The sequence below is a fragment of the Physcomitrium patens genome, chromosome 2 (assembly GCF_059467195.1).
Source record: "Physcomitrium patens ecotype Gransden chromosome 2, ASM5946719v1, whole genome shotgun sequence".
Classification (NCBI taxonomy): Eukaryota; Viridiplantae; Streptophyta; class Bryopsida; order Funariales; family Funariaceae; genus Physcomitrium; species Physcomitrium patens.
In genome coordinates, this window is record NC_143411.1 from 7,500,047 (window position 1) to 7,520,492 (window position 20,446).

At 43.2% G+C, this 20,446-nt stretch overlaps 1 protein-coding gene and 1 long non-coding RNA gene across 2 annotated transcripts; one reads left to right on the plus strand and one right to left on the minus strand.

Moving 5' to 3' along the window:
* The first annotated feature begins 1,259 nt into the window (after positions 1–1,259).
* LOC149989712 (uncharacterized) lies at positions 1,260–7,051 on the plus strand. Its single transcript, XR_016498849.1, has 2 exons — positions 1,260–2,690; positions 2,796–7,051. It is a non-coding gene; the product is annotated as an uncharacterized LOC149989712 (long non-coding RNA).
* On the minus strand, positions 6,649–9,799 carry LOC112278683 (homeobox-leucine zipper protein HDG2). The gene has a single exon (XM_024512306.3). The coding sequence runs from the start codon at positions 9,797–9,799 to the stop codon at positions 7,415–7,417; it is 2,385 nt and encodes a 794-aa protein (XP_024368074.1). The 3' UTR covers positions 6,649–7,414.
* Positions 9,800–20,446: the final 10,647 nt, after the last annotated feature.

Below are 20,446 nucleotides of genomic sequence, written 5' to 3' on the forward strand. Positions count from 1 at the left end.
GAATCCGAATTCCTACTGGAGTAAGCTTTTTTGTAGAAGAAAGTTCAATCTCACACCACACGAGATATTGAGGGAGATGGTATCTCACCCTCTTGGCCAGCGTTTTAACTAGACAGGTGGTGATCGAGCTAGTCCTGCAGGTCTCTTCCAACGCATCGAACAATGTAGCCTCCATTGTGTGTACTTCTGTTGTATGTTGAGCAGCTCGTTGTGTGTGCCGGCCGGGTCATGAGTGCCTGCCTCGGTGAGCTCCTTCCGTGCATACCCGAGCAAAGCTGTCACAATGGTGAAGCTCTCCATGGTTTGATCATTTGTGTCGAAGAGTTTCCAAGCAGTGAAAAACAGGTCCTTACTGGGGGCACATTGATAACATATTACATGAATACACATATGCTCCGAGTATATCCAGAGCAGAACTTATAGATGATCATGGGATCATCGAACGTGGTAAATAGTAATAATGTCAGGACGCGACATGCAGTCTTGTTCAGTTGGGCCACACGGTGATGTCTTTCCTGCCCCGACTCAATAAGACGTTCGTCATGTTTGTTAAATGGAGGCAAGATCTTAAACTATAGATTAACGTTTTGAGGTTTGTAGCTCAACTCGAGTAAGCGCGTCAACATTGGCATGTAGTCTGTCGGGCTTGTGAGTGATTGTACAGTCATAAGACTGAAGGAGCAACACCCATCGCACCAAATGCCCCCTGAGATTACGTGACTTCATGAGTGCCTTCAAAGGTGCATGGTCAATTTTGATCACAAATTTTGAGCCATGCAAATATGGCCAAAAATGTTAAATCGCAACGACTACTGCAAGACCTTCCTTGTCGCTCACATCGTAGTTCTTCTTGGCTTTCGAGAGTCGTTTGGATGCGTAGGCTACTACGTGCTCGATGTCATCCAACTTTTGGCTCAGTATAGCTCCGACAGCATCACAGCTAGTGTCCGTCTGCAGTGTAAATGGTAAGTCGAAGTGAGGGTATATGAGTAAGGGAACCGAGCATAGGTCGCCCTTCAATTTCTCATAGGCAAATTGCTCTGCCGTCCCCCAAATAAAAGCAGCCTTCTTTTTTATGAATCTGTAGAGGAGTGCCGCGGTGACGACGAAATCCTTGACAAAGCGTTGGTAATGATTTATTAATCCGATGAAGGATTGTGTACATTCCAAGTTGATGGGAGTTTTTTAACTGAGAAACGACTTGTATTTTGGCAGGATCTGGTCGCAGGCCAGCAGCAGACACGACGTGGCCAAGATAAGTGAGTTTGGGAAGTCCAATTACACAATTTTTGGCTTTGAATTTGAGTCATGGAGTCCTCAAGCGGGAGAAGATGTTCGTGAGATCCGTGAGGTGCGAGTTAAAATCAAGTGAGTATATATTGACATTATCTAGGTACACCAAGGCACACTCCCATCATAATTTTTGAAGTACCATATCCATAAAGCGTTGGAATGTTCCATCTGTGAGATGCGAATGGGATCAAGCGATGTTGTGGTCGACATCGTGATCAGTTCTGGTCGCGGTGTCTCATTGAGGCCGATATATGTATCATGAGCCGGAGATAGTCGGGCGATAGTGTCAGTGGAAATCGCAGCGAGCTGTGCCAACACTTGTTCGGCTTGAATCTGGATTGGAGCGGCCGAGGGATTAGCGATCAACGTGGTGATCTCCCCTCGATAACGGCGGTCATAGATTCCATCCACAACGAGTGCATGGCAGTGCTCCTTAGGGCGCCGCCAAGGCTGAACCTCCATATAGTGTTTGTTTGGGCAAGCAAGAGCCATATTAGTGCGATGAACCCGTTGAGAGAAGGGAGGGATTGTGATGGCTCGCGTAACACAAATCAGAACTGACAATGTTGACATTGGTGTTGGTAATTGCGAGTTGAGGCCTTGAATAGGGAGCATTTAGAAATAGAGGCGCTTGTCGGGAGGCCAAAAGTTATGAAAAGCCGACCAGTTGAAGTGGTTGGGATCGATTGCAAGGATGGGAGATGAGCGATTGGTTCTGCTGCCTTTAGTGTCATGGTGACCGATGATAGTGTCACTACTTGAGGGGCAGCATTGGGCGGGTTGAGTGTCATGCGGCGATGTGCCACGTCCAATAAGCTTGAAGTTTGCGCCATCCAGTCAAGGGAGAGGGGACCTTGTACCCCGAGCTGACGATAGCGTTGACAGTTGCGCTTGTCCCCGAGATATGTATGGTGACAGCAACGCTGCCTAGAAGGCGATAGGTGCTGCCATCCACAATTGTCACCTGAATGTCTGTCGGTTGGACCCAAAAATTGAGGAGTTTTGTAATTGTGAGTGGGACTGCAGTCACGTTACATCCTGTGTCGATGATGAGAGGTCGATTGATGCCTTGGATCATTCTGGAGACAATCCAGGGTTGTATCGGAGCATGGATCTTGGAGGGGGAGGCACAGTTGAGCTGAAAAAAGTCGATTGACATGAAGATCGGTGGGCTTACGGAGGTCTTCACATCCCTGCCACTCGGGGATGGCCTACCTCGTTTAAATGGATTGTTGTGTTTGTTTGTGCTTCAAGTTCTTTCCTCATGTTCGCTAACTGCTTAAGCATGAAGGGTCGGAGCGGACATGACATCACATTTTGGCCTAATGTGTCACAGATGCTGCATGAGAAGATTATTCATTTGAATCCTATAGCTGGAGCGTCCTTGGAAGAATCAGGTTTGTAGCGGGTGTCATTGCGGAGCAATACTAGTTGCTCGGAGAGACTTTCTATGGTGGTTGTGTGTTCTTCATCTTGATAGTCATGTGTGTGCTGGTTGTCAGAGCAAGCGGTGTCGTTGGTACCTGTTGTGGCGACCAGGGATATCACGGCATGCTTGGCTTTTGGTTGCCGCAAGTGAGCAGCGCTTGAGTATTGGAGACACACGTTGAGGTGCCATAGCATGGCTTCATTGGATGAGAACACATTGATACCCGCTTCTCACATTGAGTTCGGGGGTAGAGATCAAATGAAGTGTTGGGAGACCACTCTCTGCATGAATTCTCTCTTGTCACCAGTAGCTAGCTTGACGTGTCGAGTAAATCGAGAGAAATGTAGATCTAGGTTTTACTCCGTGATAGTACTTAGAGTTGTTGAGATAATCCCAGGCAAGATTTCGTTGATCCGCGGGGATGAATGGGGTCTTGCCTAATTGCTGAACCTGATCCCAAGTCGGTGGTGTTGTTTGATCGAGGCGGGACTCGAATAAGTCACGCGCATCACCGATTAGCAACGTGCAGTATTGAGAAACTCGACAAGATTCGGGAGCCTGATATGCATCCGTGACAGTGACAAAGTCTCGGATGAAGGAAAGGTGGTCGTCGCCGAGAGAAAACTTGTTGAATGAGAGGGCAGGCAGTTTACTAAGGTCAGCCCGAACTTCAGGAATTTGACGAGGATGCGTCATGGTTGAGGTGGTGGTCCATGGTGGGGTTACTGTGGGAGTCCGAGGAGGCAGTAGTCCATCCACTGCCATGAAGATCGATCGAACGATATGTAGGATTTGATCTTTAAGTAAGAGCTCTGTCAACTGCTGTGGATTCATGGAGACTATCTATCTTCGGAGATCAGAAATGGAGTTACGGGTTTGAGCTTCCGACTCAGATATCATTGGTGTTGGTTCGGGTGTCAAGGTGGCTGCAGCAAATCCTTCAGTGGTGGAATAGGCTGGGGTTGAGGTGCTTGTGAAAGCTTTTGACACCGGGAGTTTCTCAGGTTTAGGAATTAACGACATGGCGGGTGATGAGCTGTTTACTAGAGAATCTTCAGAGCTGGCTCAATGGGGTACGCATTCCAGTAATTTCGAGGGAGGTCGATGCCCGCAAGCTGATATGACTTGGTGAACAATGCCGAGCCTCGTTCTGAGAACCCTTCCTTGGTACGTTGCCAGGCGGTTACACAGAGGTGTACTGACTCTTCCCTTAGTGCTAGTAATACATTGTATAATCCAAAGTCGCTGCAATATTGGTGTCCTATGTCCCAGTTACAAGATAATAATGGATCATTGGTACCTGGTATGATTCGGAGGTCACTGTGCCATACACGAAAGCTGCTCAAGGGAATCCACTTCCTTGGTTGAGGATTCGTTGCTGGACGCCTTCCGTGCGAGGGAAGAGTTCTGTGGATTCGATGCAGGTGGTAACACAGTGTGGTGCTGAGTAAATGGATGGTTGTGCTTCGCTCAAATGGTTGATTCCTGCTGCCAATTTGGTGGAATATCGGAGACTCAATGAATGTGTAAACGTCGGTCGGTCGTGCGATCCGTGGGGTGGTTCGCGAGACTTCTCCAATGTGAGAGACAAGTAGTCGCGCGTCAACGTCACTGGGGTGGCGTTCTGGTGAAGATGCTCGGCCCGCTCCTTTCTGGTTCAATGGGAGCGTAGAGCTCAGATGTTTGATGGCGTCGTATCGGAGTAGAACGGCAGATGAAGAGTCACTCGCTTCACTTATTCTCACCGTTCGCTGGTCACTAGATTGTGTCATTGAGGCGTTAGGCAGAGCGGAGCAATTTCCTTGATCAGCTACTCCAGTTCTGACCTGCTTAATTTTTGTACGCTAGTCGTTCTTCGGATCCTTGAGACCTCCCAAGCGATTCCCAAACGTGTTGGCTTAGGGTTTTCCTAGCAGCCATTGGAGAGGCTAATGACAACAGGATTTCCGCATTTCATCAGTCTGCCTGAGTTCCTGTGCATCTATCCCCATGCGATACCCGGCGTCTCCACCAAAAGCTTGGCTGGTCACGATAGTTGTCCTCACCAATGAGCAGTGGCCTCGTGGGCCCGTCTTGTAAGTGCTCAATAGGTCCCCACCTGAGGTGGTCATGGACGAGAATCTATAATGACACTCTAATGAAGATGGAACTGATACCCTGGATGAAAATTGCCCTACAAAGGACAAATACGTAGCCAAATGTCAACAATGCACACCTCAATGTCTGTAGTGGGAGTGAGTATGAGCAACCTTTTATATTAGAATATGTGAGGGCAACATGTTTGTTTGAGCCTACAAGTGCGGTTGCTTCGCATTACCATTGGTTAGCACAGGATTTGTGCGTAGCCAGGTTCTTATCTCTACATGCCCTCCCTCCCTCCCTCAGTCCCCCTTTAAAAGCAGCACTGAGTGAGTGAAAGAGTGAGCAATTTGAATTTCACGCATGGAAGGAAAAAGGAGAAGTAAAAATGCACAAAATGGGTTTTTTTCTTTCTCTCTTTTATAATAGATGCGATAGTGTTAGAGAACAAAGGGCTATTGAGCAAGAGGTTGATCTTCACAGGATGGAGCAAAGCATTGGTAACCAAGAAAGGGGAATCCAATAGATAAGATAGAACCTGGAATCAGTCTGGTACAAGTGTAGGAAAAAAAAAAAAAAAAAAAAAAAAAAAAAAGAGGCTACACACACACACTCGCTCCTGTGCACGAAATCCCCACAACTGGTTTTTCACCCTCGAATTGCAAATCTACGGCGTTGTTGGTAGCGCGAGAGTGTGGGTGTTTTTTTCACCTCAGCTACGACGGACGAGTCATCATCCTGGAGATCTGGATCGATAAATGCGAGATGGTAGAATCGTGTGAGAAAGAAAGGAGAGTGAAGAAATTACAGAAGAAGAAGCGAGAGAGAGAGAGAGATTTACAGGGTGTGTGTCAGACATAGGATGCTCTTCATGCCCTGGCACTGTGGCCATTATATAAATTCGTAATAATAATAAGTGTATCCTTTTTGTGGCAGAAGTGGCAGGCAGTTCGCAGCAGTGGCGAAAGAGGCCATGGCAGTGCCCACACTTGGCTGCCCCAGACTGGCAGCGATAGTGCCCATGATGGCAGGCACGTCGCTTCCCGAGGTAGGCCGCATTGGATTCCCCACTGACATGATCGATGAAAACCTCCATTCCAGACTGCTGCGTCGCAACGCGCACACACACACACATCCACACCCACACGAGTGTGGGGAACCCCATGGCGAGTGAACCGAAGCTTTACTCCTTCGCATCCTGTGAGTGACCGCAACCATGGTCGCCGGTGCGGACACAGACGATAAAATCTCATGCCTTACTCTCTTTTCGGATTTGAGTAAATCGACTGCTGAATTAAGTGGGAGCAATATTCTCTAAACGTGAGTTGTTCTTTATGTTTATTTCGATACTTGGATGCTAATATATCACAATCAATGGCAAAAATTGCAATTGTTTCGGTTCAAACACGCGTAGAGTCCTCAGTAGTAGACATAACCATCACTGTGGACTACCAAAACTTTATGCAGGTTAATATCAGTGTGTTAATACAGCTGAGTTGTATCGCATTTTCTCAAGTCCTGTTTTGCAAGTTCAGACATTAGAACAGTTTGGAGTAGAACAAAGATTTTGGACTGCACTTTTGTATTTCATTCATGGATATAAATGTTCGTGTCTGGTAAACTGTTCACGAGGTATTGAAGGTATGAAACAGAATGTAAGTTGCTAAGAGCTGTAGCAATTGCTTTAGAAAAGAACGGTGTTTGCTTTGCAAACCAATGATCAAGCAAGCGACGGAAGTTGTGAAAGCAGCATGCCTGCCCAGACGAGCACAACATACAGCAAAGCAGATAAAGAAGAAAGATCCACATAGCATGCACAACGGACGAGGGCGAATTACAAGGGGAGGTATACAAGGTGAGCAACGCCGAGCCATGTACTGATTACAGGGGACCAAAATCCACAAAGCTGTCAAAGACAGGATTGGCTGAGCAATGTTCAAATGCCGTGAGAAATGAAAGAGGGATGGTTGAAAGTAAGTCAATACCCGAACCACTACCCTGGCTGCGTGGTGAAGCACATGCACCAATATAATTAGGGCAAGTGGGCAAGAAGAAGGTCGGGCTGGGGCACCGGCATCGATCTTGCACACGAGTGAGTGCACTGATCCCACTAAACCACGCAGTGAGGGCCATCAGTGGTGGTTCGCTCTTGACTCATTTCCTACCCCTAGCAACTTAAACGTCGTGTCTGTATAATCCGTAAATTGCCAACACTAATGTAATTTAATGGCGTAGTTTGTCTTGTCTGATCTTGTCTTGTCTCGTCACCATCTTGGTATTTCTTCGATCACTTTCATGCAATCCTGCTGCTCACCACCTGTTAGTTTTCTTCTTCTTCTTTTTTTCTTTTTTTTTTCCCCCTTTTTTCCCCCTCCTGAGGAACGCTCAAGACCACGCTCAATGTGAGATAACACACAGTCTTGAAGGCTCCTCAATGCCCACCCGCTGACCATTTGTACTACTATTCCCTGCTGCGCCCACCACCGGAAGTGAGACCGTGACGTCCAGATGTCACCACATGTGGTGGACCGGCAGAGGTTCTTCCCCAAAGAGAACAGAACGTGCTGCCAATTTTATTCCGAGAGCCGCTGTTCTTATGGATACCGACCGATCTTAGGCGTCGTCCACAAGTAACGCCGCCTTGATGCGCTGCACTGTGCAAGAAATCAGGTTGTTCACCGTAGCCACAGACTCCAGAGACAGCCGCGCGGAAGGGACACTGCTCACAAGAATCTGGAAGGCTACCGTCAGAAGTGACCCACTGCCGCGCCCGCTCTCCGTCAGCTGCCCCGGCTGCTCTCCCATATAGACTCTGTCACCACCTCCGGGACCGTCGGGAAGGATTGCGAATCCAGAGGGCAGAAGGGCCACATACGCCGGATCACCCCCTTGCAGCACCAGGTTCATCGCTGGGATGTCCACGGGAGCGTAAATCACCAACGATCCCGACACATCCGTGCAGCTCTCTTGCAGAATCAGCATGTTGCTGTTGTTCGTATTCATCGCGTTAACCTTCAACAGGGAAACGCTGTTTCCTGGATCCTGACCCTTGGCGATGTGAGCCATTTCCGTCACCATTCCGCCGTTGGATAATATGTCCCACTCGCTCCGCAGTCGCTCGTCGCGAAGGAACTGGAACACTCGTGCCGGTGACACAGGTAGCCACATCGACGTCGCAGCGCTCAGCACGATGCCATGCGGCTCTCCAGGATTGTCCACGCTCTTGCGGGTCATCACTCGCACGTCGTCGTCCCCGCTGCCGGAGAGCGTCGTCCATGTGTGCACTGTCGACGCGCTGACTCCCGCGCAGAAATTATTCGTCATTCTTTGAGCCAGTTTCAGCATGCTCCGCCGCCCGTTAGCGCTTGGAACTCCACCCAGGTCGCGAGACGCAATGTTGCTCGCCAGCAGGCTCGCCAGCCTCTCGCATTGCCTCTGCAGAGTCGCCATCCACCGCTGGGCTCCGAATGCCATCCCAGAATTCACCAGCTCTCGGTACATCCTGTGCACAGCACGGTCGTCGTACTCCATGTGCTCCACGCACGTCACCTTCGCATATCCATTGGGAGTATCTTGGATTAAAATTCCAGAAGGACGACGTCGACATCTCATCAGTGAAGGGGGTGGATTGTCTCTAAGAGATTCCACCGACACATCCACTACCGCCCACACGCCCTCCGCATGCTGCTTGCAATACCGCAGGAAGTATATCTCGCGGGTCGGCACGAGTGGGGACAGCACCTGCAGCTCCGCGTACATGAGTTGCAATGCGCCATTGCGATTGCCAGCCACGCCCGTCGACAGCACATCCACAGTGAGTGCCCGAGACACCATGCAAGGGTACATGTCAATCCACTGCGTCGCGTCCATCAGCGTCTCCACCAAATTCACGCCGTTCATCATTACCATTGCCGTTTCGCGGGTAACCTCCGTCTTCAGGCCCGGCGGCTTCATCCCAATGCCACGAGGAGACTGCCGCAGATACTCATCGTAGTTCAGCTGCTCCCTCCCGGATTCAGGTGTACGCACCCACAGAGGCTCCTCGGACTGCGCCATACGGACCAGCTCCTCCATCGCCATCATCGCCAGCTCCACCACCATCGGCTTCTCAGCCTCTGTCAACCCCCCTGGTCTAGTGGCAACATCCGCCACGCTCGGACCTTGCACCATGCTCAAATTACCAGCTTGTGCCGGGTGCAGGCCACCGAAGCTGCTCCCGCCAGCTCCTACCTGAAGATCTAAGCTCGAGCTGGGTAGGGCGAGAGGAGCCATGGGCGGAATCGGCCGCCCGAGATACTTCGCAGCGAGTGCCGACACTCGATCCAGCTCCTCCTTCAGCCGTACGTTCTCCAGCCTGAGCTGCTGCTCGTCGAACGACATTTCCCCCACCGTGGCTGGCCCACCGCAATGTGGACACTGGGGATTTTTGAGCGCCTCCCGCATGATCACGTTCTCCGACCGAAGCTTCTCGTTCTCCGCCCGTAGCATCGAATTCTCGGCACGCTCCGTCTGCGCCTTCATATGAGTGCGCCGGTTCTGAAACCAGAACTTGACCTGCCGAGGCTCCAGCCCCAAGTCCTTACTCAGTTGCTGCCGCTGCTTGTCATCCGGATGAGGGCACTCCTTGAACAACATCTCCATCTCCTGAATTTGCCGCGGTGTGTGCCGATGATACCTCTTCTTGCGCGGCGGGCGGTCGGGATCCTGATCATCGTCTGAACCTCCCTCCATGTTGTCGCTTCCAGATCGCGACCCGTACTCCTCTTCCTTGTTCTTCTGCTGCTGCTCGCTTTCCGCAGTCTGGCTGGCTTCTCGCTGCCGATCGACACCTGTGGGAGGCGCAAGGGACAGTGCCGGCGAAGTGTAGAGCTTGGGGGGAGGGCGTGACATCAGAGGGGGAATGGGGCGCGGGGGCGCCATGCCACCCAACTCCCCAAAGCACCGCCCACCCAGATTGCCGTTCGGAGTTACTTGCACGGTGACGCCGCCTAACCTCATCCGGCTTTCGCCCAACCACCTCTCTTGCCCCTCCAGCCTTCCTGTCTCCCTCTACATCCCTACCCAGCCACCATCTTTGATACTGCTTCAATGCCTGATTTAAGGCGCTGCCTGGCCCTCACGTAGCTCTCTGATTGATCCTGAGGCCGATTTGATAGCTGGTTAGGCACCTCGACACCCAGCTCCGGGTCTCCACCACAGTATTTGAGATTGCTTGGAGTGACTTTGAAGCTCCCTAGCCGCAACTCAGTCAGCTCCGTCTGTCCCCGAACCTTGAGCTTCTGAGGAGAGTCGGAAACTATCCGACTACTTCAAAACGGATAGAGACGGGCTTGAATGACAACCAGTGCGAGAGGCGTGGAACCTCGAGGCAAATCGTTCCCTGAGCACATACTAAGTACACTGTCGAAAGCAATGTATGACGCGATTATCCTAATCAATGAACAATTCAATTTAGAAAACAAAACAACCCCACCGTGATGGGGATAAGCTGCATGTCAAGAAGGAATAAGTATAGATGAGTGTGTGTGTGTGCACGTATGTCAAGAGAGATGAGGTGGTTACACGTGCACAGTAGAGACGGGAAGGGAGCGAGGAACAAACGAGAGCAAGGGACCTGAGAGAAGGGGGAGGCAATGTCAAGTGACGAAGCAATGTCACTGTGGAGCTCTGCCTCCCGCCCTCTCTCGCGCTATCCGAAGAAAAGGAGGGAGAGAGAAGCAGCAGCCTCGTGCTGAATCTCCTCTCTCTCTCGTTCTCTCCCTCTCGACAGAACTAAACCTACTTCGCCACCTCGATGACTCGAATTCGCTGACCAAGCTCAACCCTCACACATGCACCGCACCGATCGTCGAGAACTAGGCTGTGCGCACACCACTCCACACAGCCCGCGTCACTCGAGGGGGCTCGCTCACTGATTCTAACGCACCGGCCTGCTACAGCACCCAATCAGTGCAGACAACGACGCGCGCACGCAGTACTGCATCACTCCAACAGTCAAGTGAAGAAGAAGAAGTTCCAACCCGTGCAATCTCGTAGACCAGAAGAAAATTCACGAACGCACTTCCACCCCTTCAGGCCCCCAAGTTAATGTGAACCAAAGCACCTGCCAGGTCGACTCACGCAACCTTTATAATAAGAGAGCACACGGTAGGACTGGAAGAAGAAAGGGGGGGGGGGGACGTATCGACTTCAAGAACTGTCGGAGCTAACGAGCTGGACGGAAGACACCACAACCTCAGCAACAGCCGTTGCAGCTACTCAGACGACGGTCGACAATGCAATGCTGCGAGACGAGCAGCTATACAGTTGCCCGGCTCAAGACCGACAAGTGAGTCGACGCCTGAATATCTGCACAGTGACGCTGGACACCAAGCCCAACACCACACCAACGCAGCGACAAGGTAGACCGACACTCCTAACTTCGCGTAACTTTGTGAAGCGAGCACCACCAGTGCTATCTATGGTAACCAACCCGAGGGGGGAGGGAGGGAGGTGAGGAGACACGGTGAAGGAGTGGAGAGAGGGGGTGTGGCGCATTGAATGCAGGCGCGCAAAGGGAGGCTAGAAACAAACAAAAAGCCAGGCACCCACCAGCAAAAAGCATCCGGAGGGGGGGCAGAAGGGGGGCTCATCAACGTACTTGCTCCACAGATGAATGAATGAATGAAGGTGGGGTGGGGGGGGGACAAGTCCCACATATGACAAATACAGGCACCACCAGCAGCAGGTTAGCTGGCTGTGCTCCCTCCTGCTTCTGCTTCTGCTTCTCCCTCCTCCTTTCCTTCCTTCTCCAGACACCTCCTCTTTCGCACGCTTCCTCCAAGCCTGATGGGGTGGTGTTGTCTGTTGTTGTATTCCCCCCACTAACTTACTCTACTGCTGCTGCTCTACTACGACTTACTACTACTACTACTCTGCTGGTGTTGCTCTCTGCCTGTACCTCTCTCTCTGCTCTGCTCTGCTCTGCTCTGCCAGTCCCCCCCCCCCTGTCGTCGTGAAGTCCCCGAGACTCACTGCATTGCCTTCTGCCCTTCTCCTGCCATCTCTCTCTGGCTGCGCCCAGACTCTCACTTCACATCACTGCACTACACTGCACTGTGAAGGGTGCAGTGCAGTGAGTGTGCGTCAGATCTGGGCCAGGCTGCATCATCGCCACGCGTGCTCCCGCTTCTTCTGCTTCTTCTTCTTCTTCAACTTCTTCCACTCCACTCCCCTCCCCTCCCCGTCGTCCCCCATGCTTCCTTTGCTTTGCTTTGGGTGGCATTTAGTTTGCTCACCAATCTAGACTTTGCCCCCCTTTCTGCTTCTTCTTCTTCTGCGTCGTCAGTCTGGACAACGCCGCTGCTACTGCTCCCCCCCCCCCTCCCCCTCCCCTCCCGCGCTTTCGATGAATGGATGATACTCGCTCTGTTGAATCCTCGACGGTGTCGGGTTCCGTCGTGAGTACATTCATCCTCATCCACACACCTCTCCTGTCCGCTCGTCCCCCCCTTCCTCTGCACACTTTTGCTTTTTCGGTCTAAATGTGTGAGAGTGAGAGTGTTGTTAGATGTGTTCGTCCTTCCTGTGTCTGTCTATTATATTATATGGTTTCGGAGGATGGCAAAATGTTGATGGGATGTATAGATTTGCATTGTTAGGGTTTGCATGGAATGAATGCTCTTTCCGGATGGTGTTGGTTAGTGGCTTCAATGTAAGCTCACGTGCCTGTAATAAAGCATGTGTGTAATATATTATTGTAACCAAGAGCCAATTTAGAATAATGAGAATATTCTATTTCAGATAACTACAATGACTTGCTCAATTTAAACGTAATCCCATCGAAACAGATTCCTTTCATGGAGGATGTACTGCTAACGATTCTTAATTCAGAAAGGCTACAAATTAGCAGTTAGTTATTTTCCATTCTTTATTTATTTATTTGTTTGTTTATTTATTTTTATTTAAAGTTAAAAATCCTCCACATATAGGCACACAATAAGTTTTACATTTTTAGAATGTAAATATATAAATTGCATTCAATATTTTAATATCAATACAATTCATATATTTATAAGTTATATGTCAATATCTTTTGGGTACCATGTAAACCTATTGAGTTTGTTTTTGAAAATTCTTTGCAATTTTGAATGAAGTCATAAAAAGTAAGATTTAAAAGCCTTTTTTAAGTTACTATTTATAGTTTTGTTCACTCTTACAATAATTTTAAAATATGGTTTTTCCATAAATACATACATACATACATACATACATACATATATATAAGAAACATTTTGTTTTTAATGCATCCAGTAATACAACAACCAAGATTTGTAGTACTCAGAAACATTAATACAGTTAAATTACTTGGAAAGAACATGTTATTAAGAAAATAAGTAAAACATTTAAAGTTTAGTAATTAATTCATTAAAACATCCCATTACAAGACCTCGTATTTATCATGCTCCTTCAAACAAAAATTAGCTACTTTGTGCTTTCAAAGATTATGATTATACATAATATAATATTAAGAAACAAGCTAGAAAGTAAATGCAACTTCATTCAAATGTAGTTCAAAGCAGATGTTGCATTTCATAGGTAACATTTGATATAAAATCATGCCTAATCATATGTATTTTTAGAAACTAAACAGGTTATAACTATATACATATGCTTATTTTAGTTATACAAGAGCATAAAATCCACTAATACAGTTATAAATTTTACTTGTGTTTGGTTTTGGGAGTACAGGCATGTTCATTAAATGGTGTTGGTGCATGTAAATTGGGGGAACATTTTATTAAATATGTTACGATTTCCACCGCATGTTTGACAAGGAAGAAGCTTGACCATATTTTGAGATATGGAATCCAAGGTAAACAAGAATCAATGAAAAATTATAAATACACACAAAATCAATTGTAAAATTTAAGAACTCAAGAAACCAATACCCAATTGAATGTACATTTTCACAAAAAGGCATGTGAATATGTGGAAAAAGGCTTTGCAATGTCTTTGAAGTTAACATCTCACTCTAATGCCTCATTGACAAGGCAGAAAAATTTCCACATACAAAGAAGTAACAGTCATGTACCATGTCCAAAAGATGGAAAGCACTTGTTAATTGGTTCATAATTGAACATCCCTATAGAAAATGTACAAAAATTATTCGTAGTAGTGACAACCAAATGTATGTATGACTGCTACTATTAGTGGTAAAGAATTAAACAGTTGAATGGAGCAGTGATTATCCTACTTGGTAGTAAACTTAATTCTTCCCATTCCTTGGTCACATACTTAGAATGATATATATATATATATATATATATATATAAATTAAGTGATGCAAGTCTAAGTGTTGTGTATCTGTAATTGTGGAATTGCATTACAAATTTTCAGTTCTTACATGTATTGTTCACTGTTGAAAGCATTGAAAAACATTCAATATTAAGATAATTTTGTTTCAAAAATACGGTTTTTCACTCTCTTAAATAATAGTAATAACAATCATAAAAGAGAGATTCTCCACTACATTTCGTTTTACAAATTTAGCTTTGTTTTATGACCAAGAAAGTTTTAAAACATTTCAGAAGGTAGCCTACTTTATTACAGATTCAGTTAGAAGTGGATTCAGAAGTGCTTACGATGTAGCTAAGAATTCACCAAATCTTATTGATATCATGAAATTGCACGAATTGGAATATGGGTTAACAGTTCAACTCTCTGTTATTTTTAGAAGGACGCATGTTGAATTTTTTTGATTCCAATGACGTTAAATACCACTAAATTTCTGTGATAGAGAAAAAACGACAAAATAACTTATCTTTCGTGTACTAACATAAAACATGAAGTATAATTCTACTAAAAGACAAGAATATATTGTTTTCAGTTTATTTCTAATAATATGTAGCTTTAGGTCTAAAAGTATACTTTGAAAAAGTAAATTTTCAGCAGGATTTTCAGGTAAATGGTTCAGTGTTGTCTAAAATATACTTAAATTTCTAATTAATATCTGCAATGGCTTCAGGAGTGAAGAGGCAGCATCCTTGCAGGGTCTCTGGGGACATAATCTTAAAAAGATAACTAGTTGAACAACCACCTCCAAAATTGCATGTGCTTCTATTTCATGTAGCTACTCATTTTTTTTTGTGATAAAGTCACTCACCATGGCCAAGCTTTTGTTCATCATTGTTGTTCTTATGATAGTTGCAGTCATGTAGTTGAGGGGCACATACCACTTGCTCTCGCTCCTCTCGCACCAAAGGCTCATGCACAAAAAAGAATTACATGTATTACTTAGGGTGATTCAACATCAATTAGGAATATAGCGTTAACAATTCCTTGTGTGTATTATATAATATTGAAAGGTATGAATAATTTCATAACATAGTAGTGTACCAGCTTATCCAGGTTATTATCCAAGTTATTATTGCCATGTTTTTATGGGAACCATTGATTTTATAACCACCATGCTTTTTTGAGACAGACTTGATTAAAAAGCACTCCATGATAAATCTTTGAATGATTCTCAGCATTTGCATTGAAATCAACAACAAACACTGGTGCCCAGCTCCAGATCATGTTAATCCCAAAGCCATTAGAAATTCTGTAGACAATTTCCAAAAAACGTCAAGTTATTGATCATACCACGCTTGAACTATTTACACCCAAACTCTTTCACCAAAGTCAAAAGTACAAAAAATAAGCGACGTGGAAAAGAAACAACCAAACAATAAACGAAAAAAAGCTCCAAGCATCGAAAAGCAAGGGTGTGGAACAATTGGATTTAGAGGCCAAAAGTGACGCCCACCCAGAAAAAAGTGAAATTAAAAAAGTTCAAAGTCAGCCATCACATGGGACTCTACAAAGTGGGCAAGAGAGACGAGCCAAAAAAACAGGGGCTTGACCCCCCCCCCCGCCCGGCCCGGCCCGGCCCTTTATTTTGTCAACCCAACTGGGGATTTGGTTCCCCCCCCGCCATTCAAGACCCGGGGTGGGCTTTACGGAAGGGAGGACACTCTACGTGGCAGTTGGCGAACATGGTCCACGTGGACACACGTATGTGCCACCTGGCACCAGATAGAGAGGGGGGTCCTTTTCACACATGGGCATTGTCGGAACTCAATTGTGGTCTTTATTATACATGAAGCACACTTGGCACTTAATTAAACCATAATATTCCATAACTCACGTATATCCACCCTCCTTGTTTTGCGAACTTCTTTTCCTTTAGTTTTGCACTTAAAATAACAAATTATATTCTTATTAGTTAATAATTAATTGAATATTTATAATGAATGAGTTTGAGTAATTATTCTCAACTGTGGAGTTTTAGCAATCCTTTCAACTTAACCTTTTTGCAGTATATTCTTTTTTACAAAAAAGATAAAAGGTAAATGAATACTTTCCAAATATAACAATTTAAAAAGTTAAAAGTTATCACTGGCGAATTAGTGGACGTGATCCTTCTAACTCTAATTGTGATCTTTCCCAACATTAATTACAATCTTGCTTCAAGTTTTGTTGTATTGTATTGAATTTATGATTATCCTCCTTGAATAATATTTCGGTATTCAAAGTAATAGGTTTGCTTGGTGGGATTTTAAAAGTAAGGCTCTTCAAATGCTCATTCAACATTCTTTTGATGTAAATGATAGAATTGAACAAGTCATTTGTTAAATAAAACCTCAAAACATTCCTTTGATACTTTGTTGATTATTTTAAACAACACGTGTTTATCTTCTATCTAATTCCTGGATTTGACGTCAGAATTAATGTAAGTATGCTTGTTAAAACCAAAGTAACAAGTCAAAGATAGATTACACAGTATTTTCTTTTAAAATGTTTCCCAAAGTGGCCATGAGTTTCAAAACAAAACTTGCATACCAAAAGTTTCTAATAGTTGTATGATTATTTAGTTTTCTAAAAATTAAATTCTTAGAGTAGGTTGTGCTCAATAAATTTTAATTTTTTATTAACTACGTATTTGATAAAAATATAAATTTAAAAGTATCAATATTACTCATTAACTAAAATCCATTACATGATCATCCAAATAAATCAATAAAAACTCAAGCTATTATCGAATTCTCAACTAAACAAGAACCAAACTAAAATCTAAACAATAATATTAATAATGATTATAACCCTATTATTTTAATAGCACTGAATGATAGTTTAAAATCATATGAAGTAATAAATCTAACCATGAGAATACTTTTCTAATAATTATTAAGAATGCTTGATTGTCACCTCTCAAAAAATGAATTTCAAAAAAACTTACTTTACAAGATGTTTACTTTGAAATCATATAGATATTCAAAAAATGGAATGAAAACCAAACAATGTTTAATACATTGCTCAAATTAGCATACATTGCATTGTTCAGAAAATGCTTATAAGTATCATCATAAATTAACAAATTAATAAATCTTACAAACATACCAAAAAAAAAAGTGTCAGATTCTTTAAGTTCTAAATTATTATTATTATTATTATTTTGGTTCATTCAAAAAATAAAAAGCTAAGACATTAAAACTGTGCTAGTTTTTAATTTGTTCTCTTCTTTTCAATAAGTTTAAAAACACGTGATGGACTCTTCACACTTTTTTCAATTTACTCGACAAATAATACTTCATACAATTACAATGAGGTGAACTTTTAAGAAAATTAAAAGCAACATTTGCTACATCTAACTAAACAAGAGAATTTAATCACTTGTAGTTTTTCTTTAATAATAAATCCATATTTAAGTATTTGAATAAATACATCTATAAATATAACCATTTTATGAGAGTATGTCTATTCTGCTGCTACCCTATATATATATATATATATATATAAACAAATATACAAATATAAAAGTTTTGCAAAAATAAGAAACAATACATATATATTAGAAAAAAATCAAAATCAAAATCAATGCAACTCTACGACACAAGAACAGAATCATACACAATTGCAAATAAAAAGGTACGATTGAAAGGATTAGACCAGTCAGAAGTAGTGGATTACACATATTCCTGTGACCTACAAATAAAATTGGATTCTAGTATAGAATTTGACTCTTTTAACAAAAAAAAAAACATGTCATATTTTTTCTAATGATGAAAAATGTATGGCGTCTACAAGCCAAGAACACTATCTAATGTTAAACCCCTTTGAATAAAATATAATGAATAAAACGTGAAAAAGAAAAACCCTCTTTAGTAAAATACAATTTCTGGTTGTTTTTGCTACATTTTAAAACGATTGTTTTATAAAAATATTTTGTAATCAAATTCCAAAAGAAATGCATTCCTTTAAAACATTAGAAACATAGAAAACAAGTCAGAATTTAAAACACTTGTGCACAATAATGTAGCAAAATTTAAAGGTACGTATTGAATACGCCAATTATGTAATTTCGTTCATTTTAAGATGTGCCAAAACATCACAATCACCCAAAAGTTTCTTTGCGAAGAGGAAGGACAATGTCATGTTTTGGTCCATTCAAATATTGTATTAATTTAGACTCTGACATTAATAAGACCTACAACTTCTTCAACAATATTTTTTTCAAGCTGATTATTATTCTTGAATTATATTTATTTGTTGATTTTATTTTGATTTTCATCTGCAGTGTTTTATTTTACCAATTGTGTCTCTTGTAATGGTGATGTACTTCATCTCAAGCTTTCTTTGGTAAGCCGTTTTATCTTTTATGAACATGGACTTTTATTCTTATGCACGAATGTAACAATTTAGGGAAAATCAAGCTAAATAAATGATTTGCAAAGTAAAAAAATACAGCCACACAAGAATTAAAGTATAGCAATTCACTCTAAATAAACAACAAGATTTTTTGTTATAAAAATAAGAAATATGTTGAAGAATAGATATATTCTTGAAGAATTTATTGGTCATGTTTGCAACAATTATCAAAATTTAAATTTTTTCAGATTATAATTTTAACTCGGGTCTTTATTTGTTTAAAATTTCCTCTGGTGCATGAACTCAATTATTTAAACCCCTTTTCTTCCAAAGTCAAATAAATTTTGCAAATAATAAGTTGCATTATTTATTTTTGGGTGCTTTAGAATTGACACAATATGGAATGACCAATGTGGTAAAGTTAAATAAACCATAAAAAATGAAATAATATAGAATGAACCAACATAGATGGAAAAATAGAAAAAACATGAGACTTTAATATTTGATGTTGTTAAAGTGAATCAAAATATGTGTGATAACATGGATGTTAATCTTTTCCAACATACAAGCTATGTTTTCGTACATATGTAGGATATAATGATGTTCATAATGTTCCATCATTTTCACAACAAGTAACAAATCAAATGCCATCATTATTGTTATTACACATGTTTTACATTTTCTAAACATTTAATTCACAAATTTATTATCCAATAATAAACAAAATACAAATTTTAATATCTTTTTCATTGAATACATTTGTAAGTAGTATGGGCAGAAATTGAATATTTAGTAGAAATTTTAAAAGGTCCTGGGAAATATTCAATTTAGAGGTTTGAGGAAAAATGATGAAATTGAATATATATATATATATATATATATATATAGTACTATTTACGTGCATGGCATAAAATATAGAATTATTCTCTGGAATTTCCCTTGAACCCAACATATTTAATTCTTTAATTGGTTGAAATTGAAAAGCTTTTATATCTCAACTAATCAATCAAAAGTTGTTGCTTGCATTTTGTCCCCTGAGTACAAAACCCCCCCTAATCCTTCCTTCCTTCTTTCCTTCCTTGCTTGCTTAATTAAGCTAATCCAAAAAACAAAGTACCAGAATAGATCCAAGACTAACCCGGAGACAAACATGGAAAAGGGCCCTCAAAACAATCCATCCAGGTCAACTTGTGATCATTTATGCACATCAATCAAGCCCATGTACAGAGTGGCGCAAAATACAGCAGCAGCAGCAGCCATGCAGAGTAGAGCAGGAGAAGGAGAAGGAGCAGAGAGCACAGTTGTTGTTGTTACCACTCACGTAGCAGCAGCGTCACTTTGAAGCGTTACGACACCGAAATATCTACACAAACACACACTCACACTCACCGCACTGCGTCATCATCATCGTCGTGTGCGCACGAATCAATGGAAGAGATCGGCGCTAGATTCGACGTGCTAATGGGGCCGGAATGGTGGACGACCCCGAGGATGTTCTATAGATCTGCATGCATAGATTTGGGTCCGTTGGGTTTTTGGGAAAAAGAAGAAGAAGAAGGAAAAGACAAAAAGAAAACATTCAGTTTGTTGCAGAGCCGTCGACGCGGCGCAAGGACTGTCAGTATTTGTGTCTGTATGTCTAGTTTTCTTTTTATCTGTCTGTTAGAAGTTGAACAATACCCATCGTGTTCCAGCTCCATACATGGGTTCATGTCGTAAGGGGCTGATCGATTCTTCACTGCCTTGCAGACGTTGCGCATTACTGATGGATATGGGAGATCGATCGATCGATGTCCATGGGACCGGATGTGTTTGTGTATATGTAAATACAAACACATATATATATATATATATATATATGCGCCGCACGAGTGCTACGATCCCAGTACTTTGTAACCGACACACAGTTGGGTTCTAGTATACGAGAATGTGACGTATCTATCTAGGTTGCTGTTGTCGATGATTACTGGTCAG

Bases quoted from the DNA above. Each gene is read 5' to 3' on its own strand.
- LOC112278683 (XM_024512306.3), bottom strand. From the start codon at position 9,799: ATGAGGTTAGGCGGCGTCACCGTGCAAGTAACTCCGAACGGCAATCTG.